This window comes from Equus quagga, chromosome 15, assembly GCF_021613505.1.
Source record: "Equus quagga isolate Etosha38 chromosome 15, UCLA_HA_Equagga_1.0, whole genome shotgun sequence".
In the NCBI taxonomy this organism is placed as follows: domain Eukaryota; kingdom Metazoa; phylum Chordata; class Mammalia; order Perissodactyla; family Equidae; genus Equus; species Equus quagga.
In genome coordinates, this window is record NC_060281.1 from 65174411 (window position 1) to 65186667 (window position 12257).

Genomic DNA, 12257 nt, shown 5'->3' on the forward strand with positions numbered 1-12257 from the left:
ATTTGTGTAAAATACAGTTGTTCAGCGGGCAGGGAGGGAGAGAAGCAGAGAAATGGAGAGGGAGAGGTGTTTGCACGGATACCCTGGAAACTGATAATGGTATTTTTGGGGTGAGGAAATTGAGGAACTCGGTATGAGGAGGAAGAAGAAGATTATTGTTTCATTATCTTTCTGTTCTATTTGAATGTTTGGACCAGTATTCCTTTAAAAAGCATGTTAGGACTTTTCTTTCACAATTAAAATGACCATAGGTGATGTCCATACTAAATTTTCAGATGAAAATGGAAGCATTCCATCTCATAGCTGAACTTCCGTCTACAGGGTGCAAACATCTAGACATGTCCAGATCACTGGCTCCATTCTTCAGTTTGCAGCTGTGGGGCCATCTTTTCAAAAGTGTTAAGTACATGAGTCCACATGTAAGCCCAGTACAATGCTGTTCTCTAACCTGGCCTAAGGACAGGTAGGGCTCCAGCCACCTGACCGTGCACAGCGCAGAGACACGACTCCCGCGCATGCCCCGTGGGAATGGTCCATTCTAGTAATACAACACTGAGAATCTGAAAGGTAAACATCCAAAATACTCGTTTTCATTTCCACTATGCTTTTTTTCCCTAAAATCTAGGATATTCATTTTGAAGAGGGGAAAATACCATTGACTTATTCAATTCATCTGAGGAAAAAAATTGGAAGAGGAAATAACATCTGTTGTACAAAGAACAGATGTTGTATCTTCAGAATCCTCATCTTCATAAAATAAGCCCTGTGGATAATAAATCCTTTCTTATCCTCTCCATTTACAAATGGCTACAGTTCATCTTGGGCAGAAACGCTCAAGATGAGTAAAGAGATGCCGTCTCGTTCACATGGAAAGATGCACCCCGCAAGCTAGCCAGAGTCCGCAGCGTCAGTGATGAGAAGAGCAGCTTGGGATCCGAGGGGAGCCTGCTAGTCCATGTCACTCACTGCAGACACAGTAAAACACCCACTCAGTTGCCCCAGATGGCTGGTAACTAGCAACACTGAGTTAATCCTACAGACTGGAAATAAGGAATGGAGGGGTTGCAAACTGAAATATCCACAGGGGCCAGAGGCCATGAGGAGTTCTCTGGATAGAGGTCCGGATGATGTTCATGATGGTTACCAGCCTGGAAGGCAGAGGCTAAGCAAAACAGATGCTGGAAACAAACAACTCGTGTCACCCCAAGTTGCACTCTGCGGAGTGGAGCTGTGGCCAGTTGGAAAGTGTGTGTCCTACCTAAAGAAAGAAGCTGCTCTCCAGGGCAAATCGCTGTGGCTCTGTAGGAAGATCCACCCAGTGCTGTCAGGGCCGCCATTTTTATAGCAAAGTCAGAAATTCAGATGTTTCAAATTTGAAATCTCCCCAAATTTTAATGTTAGCAATTAAGTTTCTTTAATTAAAACACTGTGATGCCAGCAAGACATGCCAAAGAACTAAAGTCAACACACAGATTCCCTTTTACAACCTAAGTAGTAAACAATCCGTAGCTCTATAATGTCAATGGAACAAGGAAATCTCCTTTGGGGAATAAGACGCTCTAGCTATTTCCCCAAAAATAAGGTGGCCTGCGATCTCCTAGTTATATGGTCATCCTGGTTTTCACCAGATAAACTCTCATAAGGACTAAACATCTGCTCAGACAAGACAGCAAGCCAAGCGATAACACGGCGCATTCCGGGACTTCAAAACATCTCCCAGCCGTAAAAAATAAAACAAGAGAGAGGGCGTTTTGCTACATCACCGCAATTATAAATCAGCTCTTCAGGAATAATTTCTCGTCCATATTTAATGTTTCATTGGCTCAGTTTGGTGAGAGAGAGGGAGGGAGACAGGAGGACCAGCACTCAAAAAGATAGTCAATAAAACCTTTCATGTCTCCTCTTCAGCTTTCCTGCCAGACTCCCCTCTGCTGCCCCTTCCCTATCCCTTATTCGTTGTGTCAGTAAAGGCAAACCCTTCTCCTCGAGCTTGTGTAGGAAAATACCTCCCCGGTGTCCCACTGACCGGACGTTGCACAGAGAGAGGTGGTCCCCTCCAGTCATCGGACTGGTCCATCTGTCTCTGTCTCTGACACCGAGCTCACTTCCGCTGCAGGTCTTGCCTGCGGTCCCCACTGCTGGAAATGCTCTCCTCGCCTGCTGCATAACCCATTCTGTCACTCCAGCCTCAGCCCAATGACAGCCCTCTCCTCTGAGAGGCCTTTCCGATGGCCCCTCGTCACCACCACGTGCTCCGTCTCCCGACTGCTTTGATTGCTCACGGCACTCACTCTTAGTTGAACCTTCCTGCTGGTCAGTGTATTTGCTTGTCGTCTGTCTCCGGATCTGACTCTTTGCGCCTGGAGTATAGAGACTTTGTCTGCTCTGTCTGCACCGTATTCCTGTGTCTAAAACAGGGCCTGGTGTGTGTGTGTGCCAGAGATCCAGATGTTTGCATTTGAACTCCCCCCAAATTTTAATGTTAGCAATTAATTTTAAAAAACTATATAGGTGGAATGAATGATGAAATGCAAGAGTGAATAAATGAATGAATGAACTTAGAAAGACTATACATATATATATAATTCTGGTACCCCCGCCCCCGAAAAAAAATCTCTATTTGCCAAATTTCCATTTGTTCAATAGGGTCTAAACATTATTTTTTAAAACTTCATCATGAGCACATTTTTCGCACTAGGAAGTTGAAGAATGAAGTTTCTGCCACGACCTAGTGGTTCTGACAGCTGTGTATAAACTATGTAACACTATGTTGGTGACGGACGTTAACCAGACTGACGGTGGGGATCATTTCACAATATATACAAACATCAAATCATTATGTTGTACACTTGAAAATAATATAATGTTGTACATCAATTATATCTCAATTAAAAAATAAAAATAAAGGGAACAAACTATTGATTTACACAGAAAAAACCACTATGTAAATATGGGGAACTATCATTACTCTAATCAGCTGCTGTGGCCTCCGGGACCCCTAACTAGGGTGGTGAGGAGAACTGCCTGATCTCCTGGAAATGGATTGCAACCAGCTGCTCCACGACCCTGGAACCTTCTGGAAACTTATGGAAAATGACATGTTTTTTTAAAGTCCCCTTTGCCTCATTACAAAAGTTTCTGTAAAGGGCACATTTATAACCTTTTTAAAAATGACCTGCAATTTCTTGGCCAGTGCCATTTAGATTTATCAACCATTACAGCTTCCTCACATTGTCCTCAGGGAACAGGCAAGAAATGGGGAAGCCTGGAGCAGAGAAAAGGTGTCAGATGTGGAGTGAGGCTCCCACTTTCCCCTCTCTGGGCCTCACCGTCATCACCCATCGAATGGGGAGGTGGACCAGCCAGCCTCTGTGGCTCCCTTGAACTACAGCGTGCTATGATGTCTGTAGATGACTATCCACAGTCACACGTAATGCAAAGGCTCAAAACGACTGGACATTGGTTTTCAATCATTTCTAATACCAAACACCTGGCAAGTACCTAGTTACCTGGGCTGGTGTAGACAGACTGACCAGATAACCAAGCCGGAACCTCTCCCTGGGAGCTGAAACGATGCAGACTGGCTATCACTACTGGTTCAGCTCCCCAGATGACCAGGAAATCTTGGACTGACGGCACACAGTCCAGTCAACAGGTTCACTGAGCATCTACCAAGGGGAAGGCGCTGTGCCAGGCGTCACAGTGAGGAGACAGGAAAAGCTTACTAGTCCTATTAGAACCTGAGAAAGAAAGTTTGCTGTGGTCCTGGTGGCCAATAGGCTGGCCTTCAAAGACTGGGGTTCAGCCTATATTGGGGACCCCTGCTTTAGGTTCACCTAACATCCTGTCATACCTCCCTCACTGTACTGACCACTCTGACCACTCTGTGCTGTTTTCAGTAATCTCTTTATGTGTCTGTCTCCCCAGCTCCCTCCAAAGCGTGAGGTCCTTAGGTTACCACCGCGTCGCACAGGCACGGACTCTGGGCGATGGCTGACTCCCTCCGACAGACACGCTTCTGCTCTGCGGTGGGAGAGCCACTGCTGTTTGGAAGGGTTGTTGAGAGGATCACACAGAATCTACATAAAATGCCCGAGACGCTGCCATGTCGGCCCTCACAATTGCCGCTTAGTGCTCCTCGGGATAAAACGCTACAGTCTGTAAAGTTATTCCCACACCGATGGGTATTCAGGTTGTTTCCAAATTTCTCCCCATTAGGAACAGGCTCTCTGCATGGCCACTGTGCCCACGGGCGGACGCTCTTGAGAAGAAGTGCTGGGATCCAGGCTTTCTGCACGGGGGCCCCTCCTCGGACACTGCAGGCCTGATCGGCCAGAAGCCGAATGAGGGAGCCCTCCTAGGTGCTGATGCTACATGGACGACTCGGGGCCAGGTGTTTCCATAGGAAAGGGGGCTGAGAGGAGTCCAAGATGCAAGAAGAGAAGAAAAAAGAAAAGGACTGGAGGAGGAGGATGGAGACGGAGAGGAAGCGTGACAGGAAGAAAACGGGAGAGAAAGAGGAGGGAAGGAAGGAAGGAGGGACGGAGGGAGGAAGGGAGAATGGGAAGAAAGAAGGGAAAAAGGGAGAGAGGGAGGAAGGCAGGAGGGAGGGAAGAGAAAAGCAGAGGAAGTAATAGGGTTTCATCCACATGGGAAAAAATCACCTAAGTGTTCAATAAATGTTAGCCTTCATCTTATTCTAAAAAGGAAAGAAGGAGAGAAGAGAAGGAAAGAAAAGGTTGAAAGAAAGTGGGGTGCGGGAGGATGAGAAGAAAGAGAGCCTGCTGGAGACTGGGCACGCAGACAAGGAGGAACGCAGCGGCCGCGGAACGTCGGTGGAAAGACGTCTTAGAGCCGAGGAACCCAAACGCCCTTTGCCTTAGTTTTCTGCACAGGTATCCATGTTTATTGCTTCTTTTTGTAATATTTCTATTATATCAGGATTATTATTTCTCTAAGGTAGTTAGTTGATCAAGCAACTTTTTTTCCACCCTAAATTAGGACATGGAGAGAGCAAAGCTTCTATGTGGAACAACGACTGAATTCAAACCCTCCTTGAAGCTGAGGGTCAAGAATGCATGTGGACGCATGTGGGTGCGTGTGGATGCGTGTGGATGCATGTGGACGTGTGTGGATGTGTATGGCAAAGGCCCAACCTGGCAACACCTCACAGCTTCCTGTCTAACCCTCAGCGCGGCCGGGGTTCCGGGGGCCGCTGTGTCCGCTCTGCCTGACAGTCCTGGGGGACCACACCTTCCCTCTCCCCGAGTCCCCCTCTACTGCAGAACCAGCATGAGCTACAGGCCCGGCATTAGCGAGAAGGGGATGGTCTCACACACACACTCTCTCTTTAAAGCCATGCTGGACGATTTCCTTCTTTCAAGCCACAGAAACCCTTTTTCTTTCTTTCAGAATTTTGGCTGAGGAAAGGGGAGCACGCGGAAATTCACACTTTTTTCGACAGAAGATTTAATTTGAACGTGTGGATGCAAGAGAAATGGCAACACCTCAACCACTGAAATTGGTAGGTTGAGGCAGCAATGACGGTGGGAATGTCCTAGCTCTGTGCTGCGTCACCAGAAAGGGGACAGAAAGGAGACAAAATCCACCCCCACGTGTAACTACACCCAGCAAGGTTCTGGCGCTTCCATCAGACCAGGGCGTTCTCCTAGGACCTGGCTCACCCGGGATGGGGCCCAGGAACGCCGGCTGTGCCCTCAATTTCCAGTTGATCCTTAAAGGCTACTCCCTGTGAAGGTGGAAGGGCTGCTCGTGGTCACAATTGGGCACGTCCACCCAGACTCCCTGCGGCTCTGAGTCGGAGGCTGCCCACCCACAGGTCAGGGTTTGTTCTCGTGGCTCCCAGGCAAGGGTGTGGGGACGTTCGTATGGGGCTGCCAAGGAGCAAACGGGAGACAAGCATCAGCCAGGTGAGGCCCCACTGCTCCCTGCCCATGTCAACCACCTGTGAGTGTGACGGCCTCGTGACTCCTCTGTCCTCCCGAGGAAACCTCAGCATAATGCTTCTAGACTGAGGACTCGAGATGGCAAGGCAAGCAGGCGCAGCCGGGGGCCGAGAGGTTTTCTCCTGCTGCGACCTCAGTCGGGGCTGCAGGAGCCAAGGCCCCAAACTCAGGATGGTGACAGAATGGATGCGACGGAGCCGTGAGGCTGACCGGCTGAAACTCTGTCAGCTCAAGGGAATGTGCACTGAAGACACAGGATGCGAGCCAGAGAGACAGGCAGAAGTTGTTCAACCCTGAGAACATCATATTTCCTTAATCACAAGGTTTCAAATGACCAAGAGCCAGAGGCTGCTGGGCGCAGAGACCTGCTCCTCCAGCCACAGCTCAGAGACACTGAAGCCGGATGTCGGGGACGAGCAGAGCGGCCAGGAGGGCAAGCACCGCAGGGCAGCGGGCTGGGGCCAGGGGAGCCCAAAGCCAGGCCACTGGGAGAAAACCCATAACCTGCTTCTAGATCCCCACGCCGGGCAAGAAGGGTAGGTGGTGCACGGGACGAGAAGCAAGCTCCCTTACCTGGGTGGGCCTGTGACCTGGAGTAGGCTCCGTGCACCTGCACACAAAACACCACATGGTGAGACACACTCAGGAACACGCCCAGAAGCGTCTAGTCCACCTGAGCACCGCCACCCGGGGATGTTACCTGAAAGTCGCAGTAAAGGAACAGCAGCCAGGAGTGCCAGCAGCAGAGAGGCGGCAGCTGCCGCATGGTCTGTGCCGAGGTTAAGACGCGATCGCAGCGAAATTCCTGAGGGTCCGTGACAAAGTGTCCCCTCTAACTTCCACCTCCTTGGGAAAGGGACATTTTCACAGGTTCTGGAAAGAAAAAGTCTGTTTCTCTAAAGTTGGTGGAACTCAGCCGTCCTGGAGAGTTAACGGGCACTTCTCGCTTGTCTCCAAGCTTGGGAGTCTTCAGGGATCAATAACCACATTGCCATTGCGAGGACCAGACCAGCCGTGGGAGGCAGGGAGGAGAAACCCAAATCCCAGTGGCTGTCCTGCAGGGCAACGCAGATCCGTGCCTGTGCGCGGAGGCAACGCGGGCGCCCGGCCGCCCGTCACTGTTTGCCTTTTATTTCGTGAGTTTTCATTTGTCTCCATCCAGGTTTGGCACTGGCTGTCTCTCGGTTTCCCTGAAGTGGGAGAGAGCAACAAGGCTTTAAGGGAATGCCGTCCTGGAGCTCCCGCCCGCTCCCGGGCTGGAGGGCTCGCTGGCCAACCCCTTCTGGTCTGACTCAAGCTTACACCTCGCCCGCCCTCCCACTGGCCCTCTGGGTGGAGAGCAGTGATGTCAGGCTCTTCCTCAAACTTTGTTCTGTTCTGCTTCTCTATTTATATCCGTCGCTGCTGGGTCCTTCCTGGGTCCTAACACCAGTCTGTTAAGAACAATCAGGAATATCTTCAGGATCGTAGGTTCAGAAGCAGACCCAACAGACGTGGGGTGTGTATATAGATTAGATGCTTTCCAGTCAGCACCCTCAACATCAGCACAAATACTAATAAACACAAAATGTACAACAAACCATAAACTCCGTTTAGAGCTGAGTTTTGTTTGCCCAAAGAATGAAAGAAGGTGATAAATGGATGGAAAAAGAAAATAAACCACTCTCGCGTGCCCTGCGCTGAAGTGCTGAGCACGATTTTCTCTTTAACCCTTTCAGAGTGAATGAAAGCTCCAAGATTCCTTACAAGGTGCCTGTGTAATTACACCGAACCCAGCTCACTGGCAGCCTCCAGGACAGCGTCCTCAACGTGATAACAGAGTCAAACCCTAGCCAGACCGTGCCTCAGTTTACTCAAGACCAAACATTTATCCAATCCACTCTAAATACATGTCCACACACATACATGATGATAGTCACGGCTGTGTGACAGACAGACGCACCTCTCCAACACTTACTAGCTGTGCGCCCTTAGGCGAGTTACTGAATCTCTCCGTGTTTCAAATTCCTCTTCTGTAAAGTGGGGGTAATAGTTCCTACTCCATCAGGTTGTCAGGAGAAATTAGATAATACATATAAAGCTCTTATAAGAAGCAGGGCTTGCAAAATACGTAGCACTCCATAAATGTTAGCTATGATTATTATTGTAAAGCAGAAAATAACACCCATTAAACGTTAACTGATATTACTACCTCCTTTGTCCTGGCTTTAAATGGGAATAGAGCCCAGAATCCAAGTACCTCCTAAGGAGGATGAGAGAATGACTTCCAGTCTCCACGGGGGAGAAAAAAAATTGATGCCAAAACCTGGTGATGATTTTTAACTCGTGCCTGCAGCCCACAACCTCCCCGATGGTCTCATAGCCTGAACCTCCTAGCACGGTCACAGCAGGGTTCCAGATAATTCTGTGAACTCTTTCCTATCTCGTGGTGCTTGAAAACCGTGAACTCCAGATGCACGGTGCTGTTTGCAACACGACCTTTACCCCATCGCTAGGAGTGATCCACCCCAGAGAAAACTGCTTTACAGCCTTTCCTCAGATTCCCAGTCCCCGCTGCTGCCTCCCCCTGGAGCAAAGTGGAAGACGCGTGAGGAGCAGCAGCAGGTGCAGGTTCTTCTCAAGGCGGGTTAAACAGATCGCTAAATACATGTGCACCATTTCCAAGTCTGAACAAAGCCATTAGGTTTCTTTTTCAATCATGAAAATTATCATCAGATAAAGGGAGGCACCCCAATTCAGTGGCAGTAATAAAAACTGGATATAAAGCAAATTAAGCAGAATCTGCCCTTCGGGTGTCTACACTCCCGGATGGACTCACTTTTGATCTCAGTCCCAGACCATGAGTCTGCGCTAACTCACACCCCTCACCTCTCCTTGTTCAGAGGCAGAACCGAGCCCGCCTTCACCGAAAGCAGCATTTCCCAGAGTGTGGAGACTTTGGAAATGCGCTGGGGGCCGCAGGGCCAGGACGCCAGCATCTCTTTATGCGCCTCGCCTCCTTGCCTCCTTCAGGTCATGCCCAGACGGCAGCTTGACATTGAGGCGTCCCCTCCCCAAGGCTCCTGCCTGTTCTGTTTCTCTCCATGTCACTTTTCGCTATCTGACATCCTTTAGACCTTAAACGTTGGTTTCATTTATCGTCAATCTCTCCTCACCAAGATGTAAGCCCCGCATGAGCAGGGACACTTTTCTGTCTTGTCCACCCCGTATCCTCACACCTAGAACGGCGCTAAGTATTTGACAGGTATTGAAGAGTCAACATTCAAACGATACTTTTTGGAATGAGTAAGTGTGTGGTTTACCTTAAGGGGTGGAAAAAATTGTTATGCTTTGGTAGAAGTTTATCAGGTTTGTACTGAGAGAGACGTTAATTAAATATTAAAAACGGGACCTTAATGTCACTTTTACCTAAAAAACAAAGTCGCACTCGTAGAAACAGTAGAATGGGGCTTGGGCCGGGGGTCGGGGAGACGGAGAGGCTGGTCAAAGGGACAAACTCTCAGCTGTAAGATGAATAGTCTGAGGCTCTAACGTGAGGCATGGGGACGGCAGTCGGTGACACGCATGGTGTAATGGAAATTTGCTAAGGGAGCAGCACTTGTGTTCCCATAAAAAAAAAAAGATAAATATGTGAGGTGAGGTGACAGATGTGGTAATGAACTCGATTGCAGGAATCCTTTCACACATCTATCACATCATCACACTGCACACTTTAAATATACTATAATTTTGTCAATTACACCTCAATAAAGCTGAAAGAAAGAAAAGAAAAGGGGCCTTAAATTCCAATTAGGCTCTATTCAATAATTTTTTACAGAGATGAAGCACAGTGTGAAGCCAGCTGAAAATAAGGACCTAACTGGATTATTCACGCAGCTGAATCTGGCCTGTGCCCAGAGGAGGAGAGGCGGGACCCCGCGAAGAACGCTGTGGAGTCTCCCAGATGCTGAGGAGTTGGATGAGCTGAGAGGACGATGAGTTCCCACTGCCTAATGCTTGGGACGGCCCCGTGGCCGAGTGGTTAAGTTCACGCACTCCGCTTCAGCGGCCCAGGGATTTGCTGGTTCAGATCCTGGGCACGGACATGGCACCGCTCGTCAGGCCACGCTGAGGTGGTGTCCCACATGCCACAACTAGAAGGACCCACAACTAAGATATACAACTATGTACTGGGGGGCTTTGGAGAGAAGAAAAAAAAAAGAGGAAGACTGGCAACAGATGTTAGCTCAGGGCCAATCTTAAAAAAAAAAAAAAAACAAGAGAAAGTCCCTTTAGAAGTGAAAAAAAATCAATGTCTAATTCTCAACCTCCTAACTGCACTCCCCCACCACGTGGCCTTCAGTAAACAGTCACCTTTGTGAGAAGCTGCAGAGGGCACATGTCCACACGTCCCCCCACTGACTTTCCAGGTGGATGGACCCAGGGAGAGCAGTGCTTCTCGAGCCATGAGTGAAGCGGCACACACAACACACAGGCACTACGGAAACTAATGGAGTCAGAGAGTTTGGGAGACAAAGTCACTGAGGATGTGACATGAAGGAGTTGGGGAATTCTTTCTCTGAAGGGAAGAACATTCCGGAAAGAAGCTGTGGAATGGGCTGCAGCCCCAGATGCGGCATGGTGTGTGCCATGGGCATATGCTGCTTCTGCCGGCCCGGACTCCCTTTTCCCCTCTGCTGATAGCACATGACTCTCTTTGGAGAACGCTTCCTTCACCCACCTAGGTGCCTAAATCAGGACTGCAATATCACAGTGGGCACGGGGCCAGTGGGGACATTCATGGCGCCTCCATGCCACAGGCCCTGTGATTGTCCAGAGGTGTGCAAGTGACCTGCTTGGTACTAGTCAGTGTCTTCCCTGAGATTAGTACATTGACCTTGGCAGAGAGAAAGCTCCCCTCCCTGCTGGAGCTGCTAACTCAGACTGATCTCAAATTAAGGCGGGGGATGCCCATTTTTCTCACTACAAAGACAAGAATTACCTACAGTAGGAAAAAGATGGGAAAACAGCAGTAAGAGATTTGATGATGGCTGTTGAGGCCCTGGATCCTGCTATACCTAAAGCCAGTTTCACTGATAGGCACCAATAAATTCACGTTTTGGCTCAAGCAGCTTTGAGCTTGGTTTCCATCCCTCGCAATTAAGAGTCCTGGTCAACACAACATGTTGGAGGAGCCACAAGTAATCTGGCATTCAATGAAGCATAGGCATGAGAGGGGAAAGTGGCAGGCGCGGAGGGAGGCTGGAGAGCCAGGCGAGGCTCCAGTTTGCTGGCCTGCATCCTGGACACCTTCCGTTCATCACTGTCAGTGCTCTCAGCCCGACTTCTCATTGCAGCTGCGTTAGGATGATCGTCTCCACAGGCTTCTGCCAGCTTCTCTCCTGACAGCAATTCTCCTGCAGGTCAGAGCGCACCTCTGCCTGGGGCCTCTCGCACTCAGCAGATGGGATAAGAGCCCGCTCTGCCTCCGGCGTATGCGCTCAGAAGTGAGGGGGCTTAATGAGTCAGAGCAGCCTGCCCAGCGAGGTACAGGCCCAGCAGATACACACTGTCCCTCTTTCTCTCCCGCTCCAGGGAAGCAGCTCAGTAACACCTCCCAGACTGACTTCCCCGCTGGCCTGTGTCACTCTCCCTGGAAACACCATTGTCTCTGGAATCACACCCCCAAGAAGACCCTTCACACGGAGTCTGGGCCTCGGGCTCTGCCTCCCAGGAACAGAGGATAAGACTGACCACCCAGCAGGTCGGTCCCATGGGTCTCGAACTTTCAAGGAGTCAGTGAAGGCCCTGAAATCGCAGGCACAACTTTGCTTGAAGGCATGAGAACTTTTGGGGCACAGGGTCCGTGGCTTTCCTCTAATTTCCGAAGAGGTGAGGATGGGCACAAGCTTAACTGTCCGGTGCGTGAGGAGGGTTTAAGCAAGAACCTGCACGGCACACGTGGCTGATTTCCTCCCAAACTCTGCTCTTGCCTTCCTTCTTCCTGCGCAGAATCCCAGGGACATTCGGGCGCCCCTGAGCTCAGTAAAAACGATGGCTTCCCTTTCTGCTGGGGTGGCCCTGTGACCACACACGAGAGAGAGGTGGGAGTCTCTGCACAGGCTCCTGAGAAAGCGCTTCTTGTCTTTGCCCTTCCCAAAGGCTTCCGACCCTGACCTTTATTCCACTGGAACGTGGAGGTGACAGTGGAGGGGGAGCAGCTCTCCTGCCGTCACGGGAATAGAAACCAGAAGCTTTTCCTCCAGGACATCGAAGCTGGAAAGAGCATCACCTCTCCTAACAGAAGCAGCC

The 12257-nt window shown here is 49.8% G+C and overlaps 1 protein-coding gene across 2 annotated transcripts in view; it reads right to left on the minus strand.

Moving 5' to 3' along the window:
• ADGRD1 (adhesion G protein-coupled receptor D1) overlaps positions 1-7257 on the minus strand; it is a 143217-nt gene extending 135960 nt beyond the window's left edge. For both annotated transcript variants that reach the window (XM_046641204.1, XM_046641203.1), the window contains exons 1-2: positions 6667-7257; positions 6540-6576 (exon numbers count right to left, since the gene is read on the minus strand). In XM_046641204.1, the coding sequence (XP_046497160.1) occupies positions 6540-6576; positions 6667-6732 (103 nt within the window). In that variant the 5' untranslated portion in view covers positions 6733-7257. The remainder of the gene's footprint in view (positions 1-6539; positions 6577-6666) is intronic.
• Between the last annotated feature and the right edge of the window lie 5000 nt (positions 7258-12257).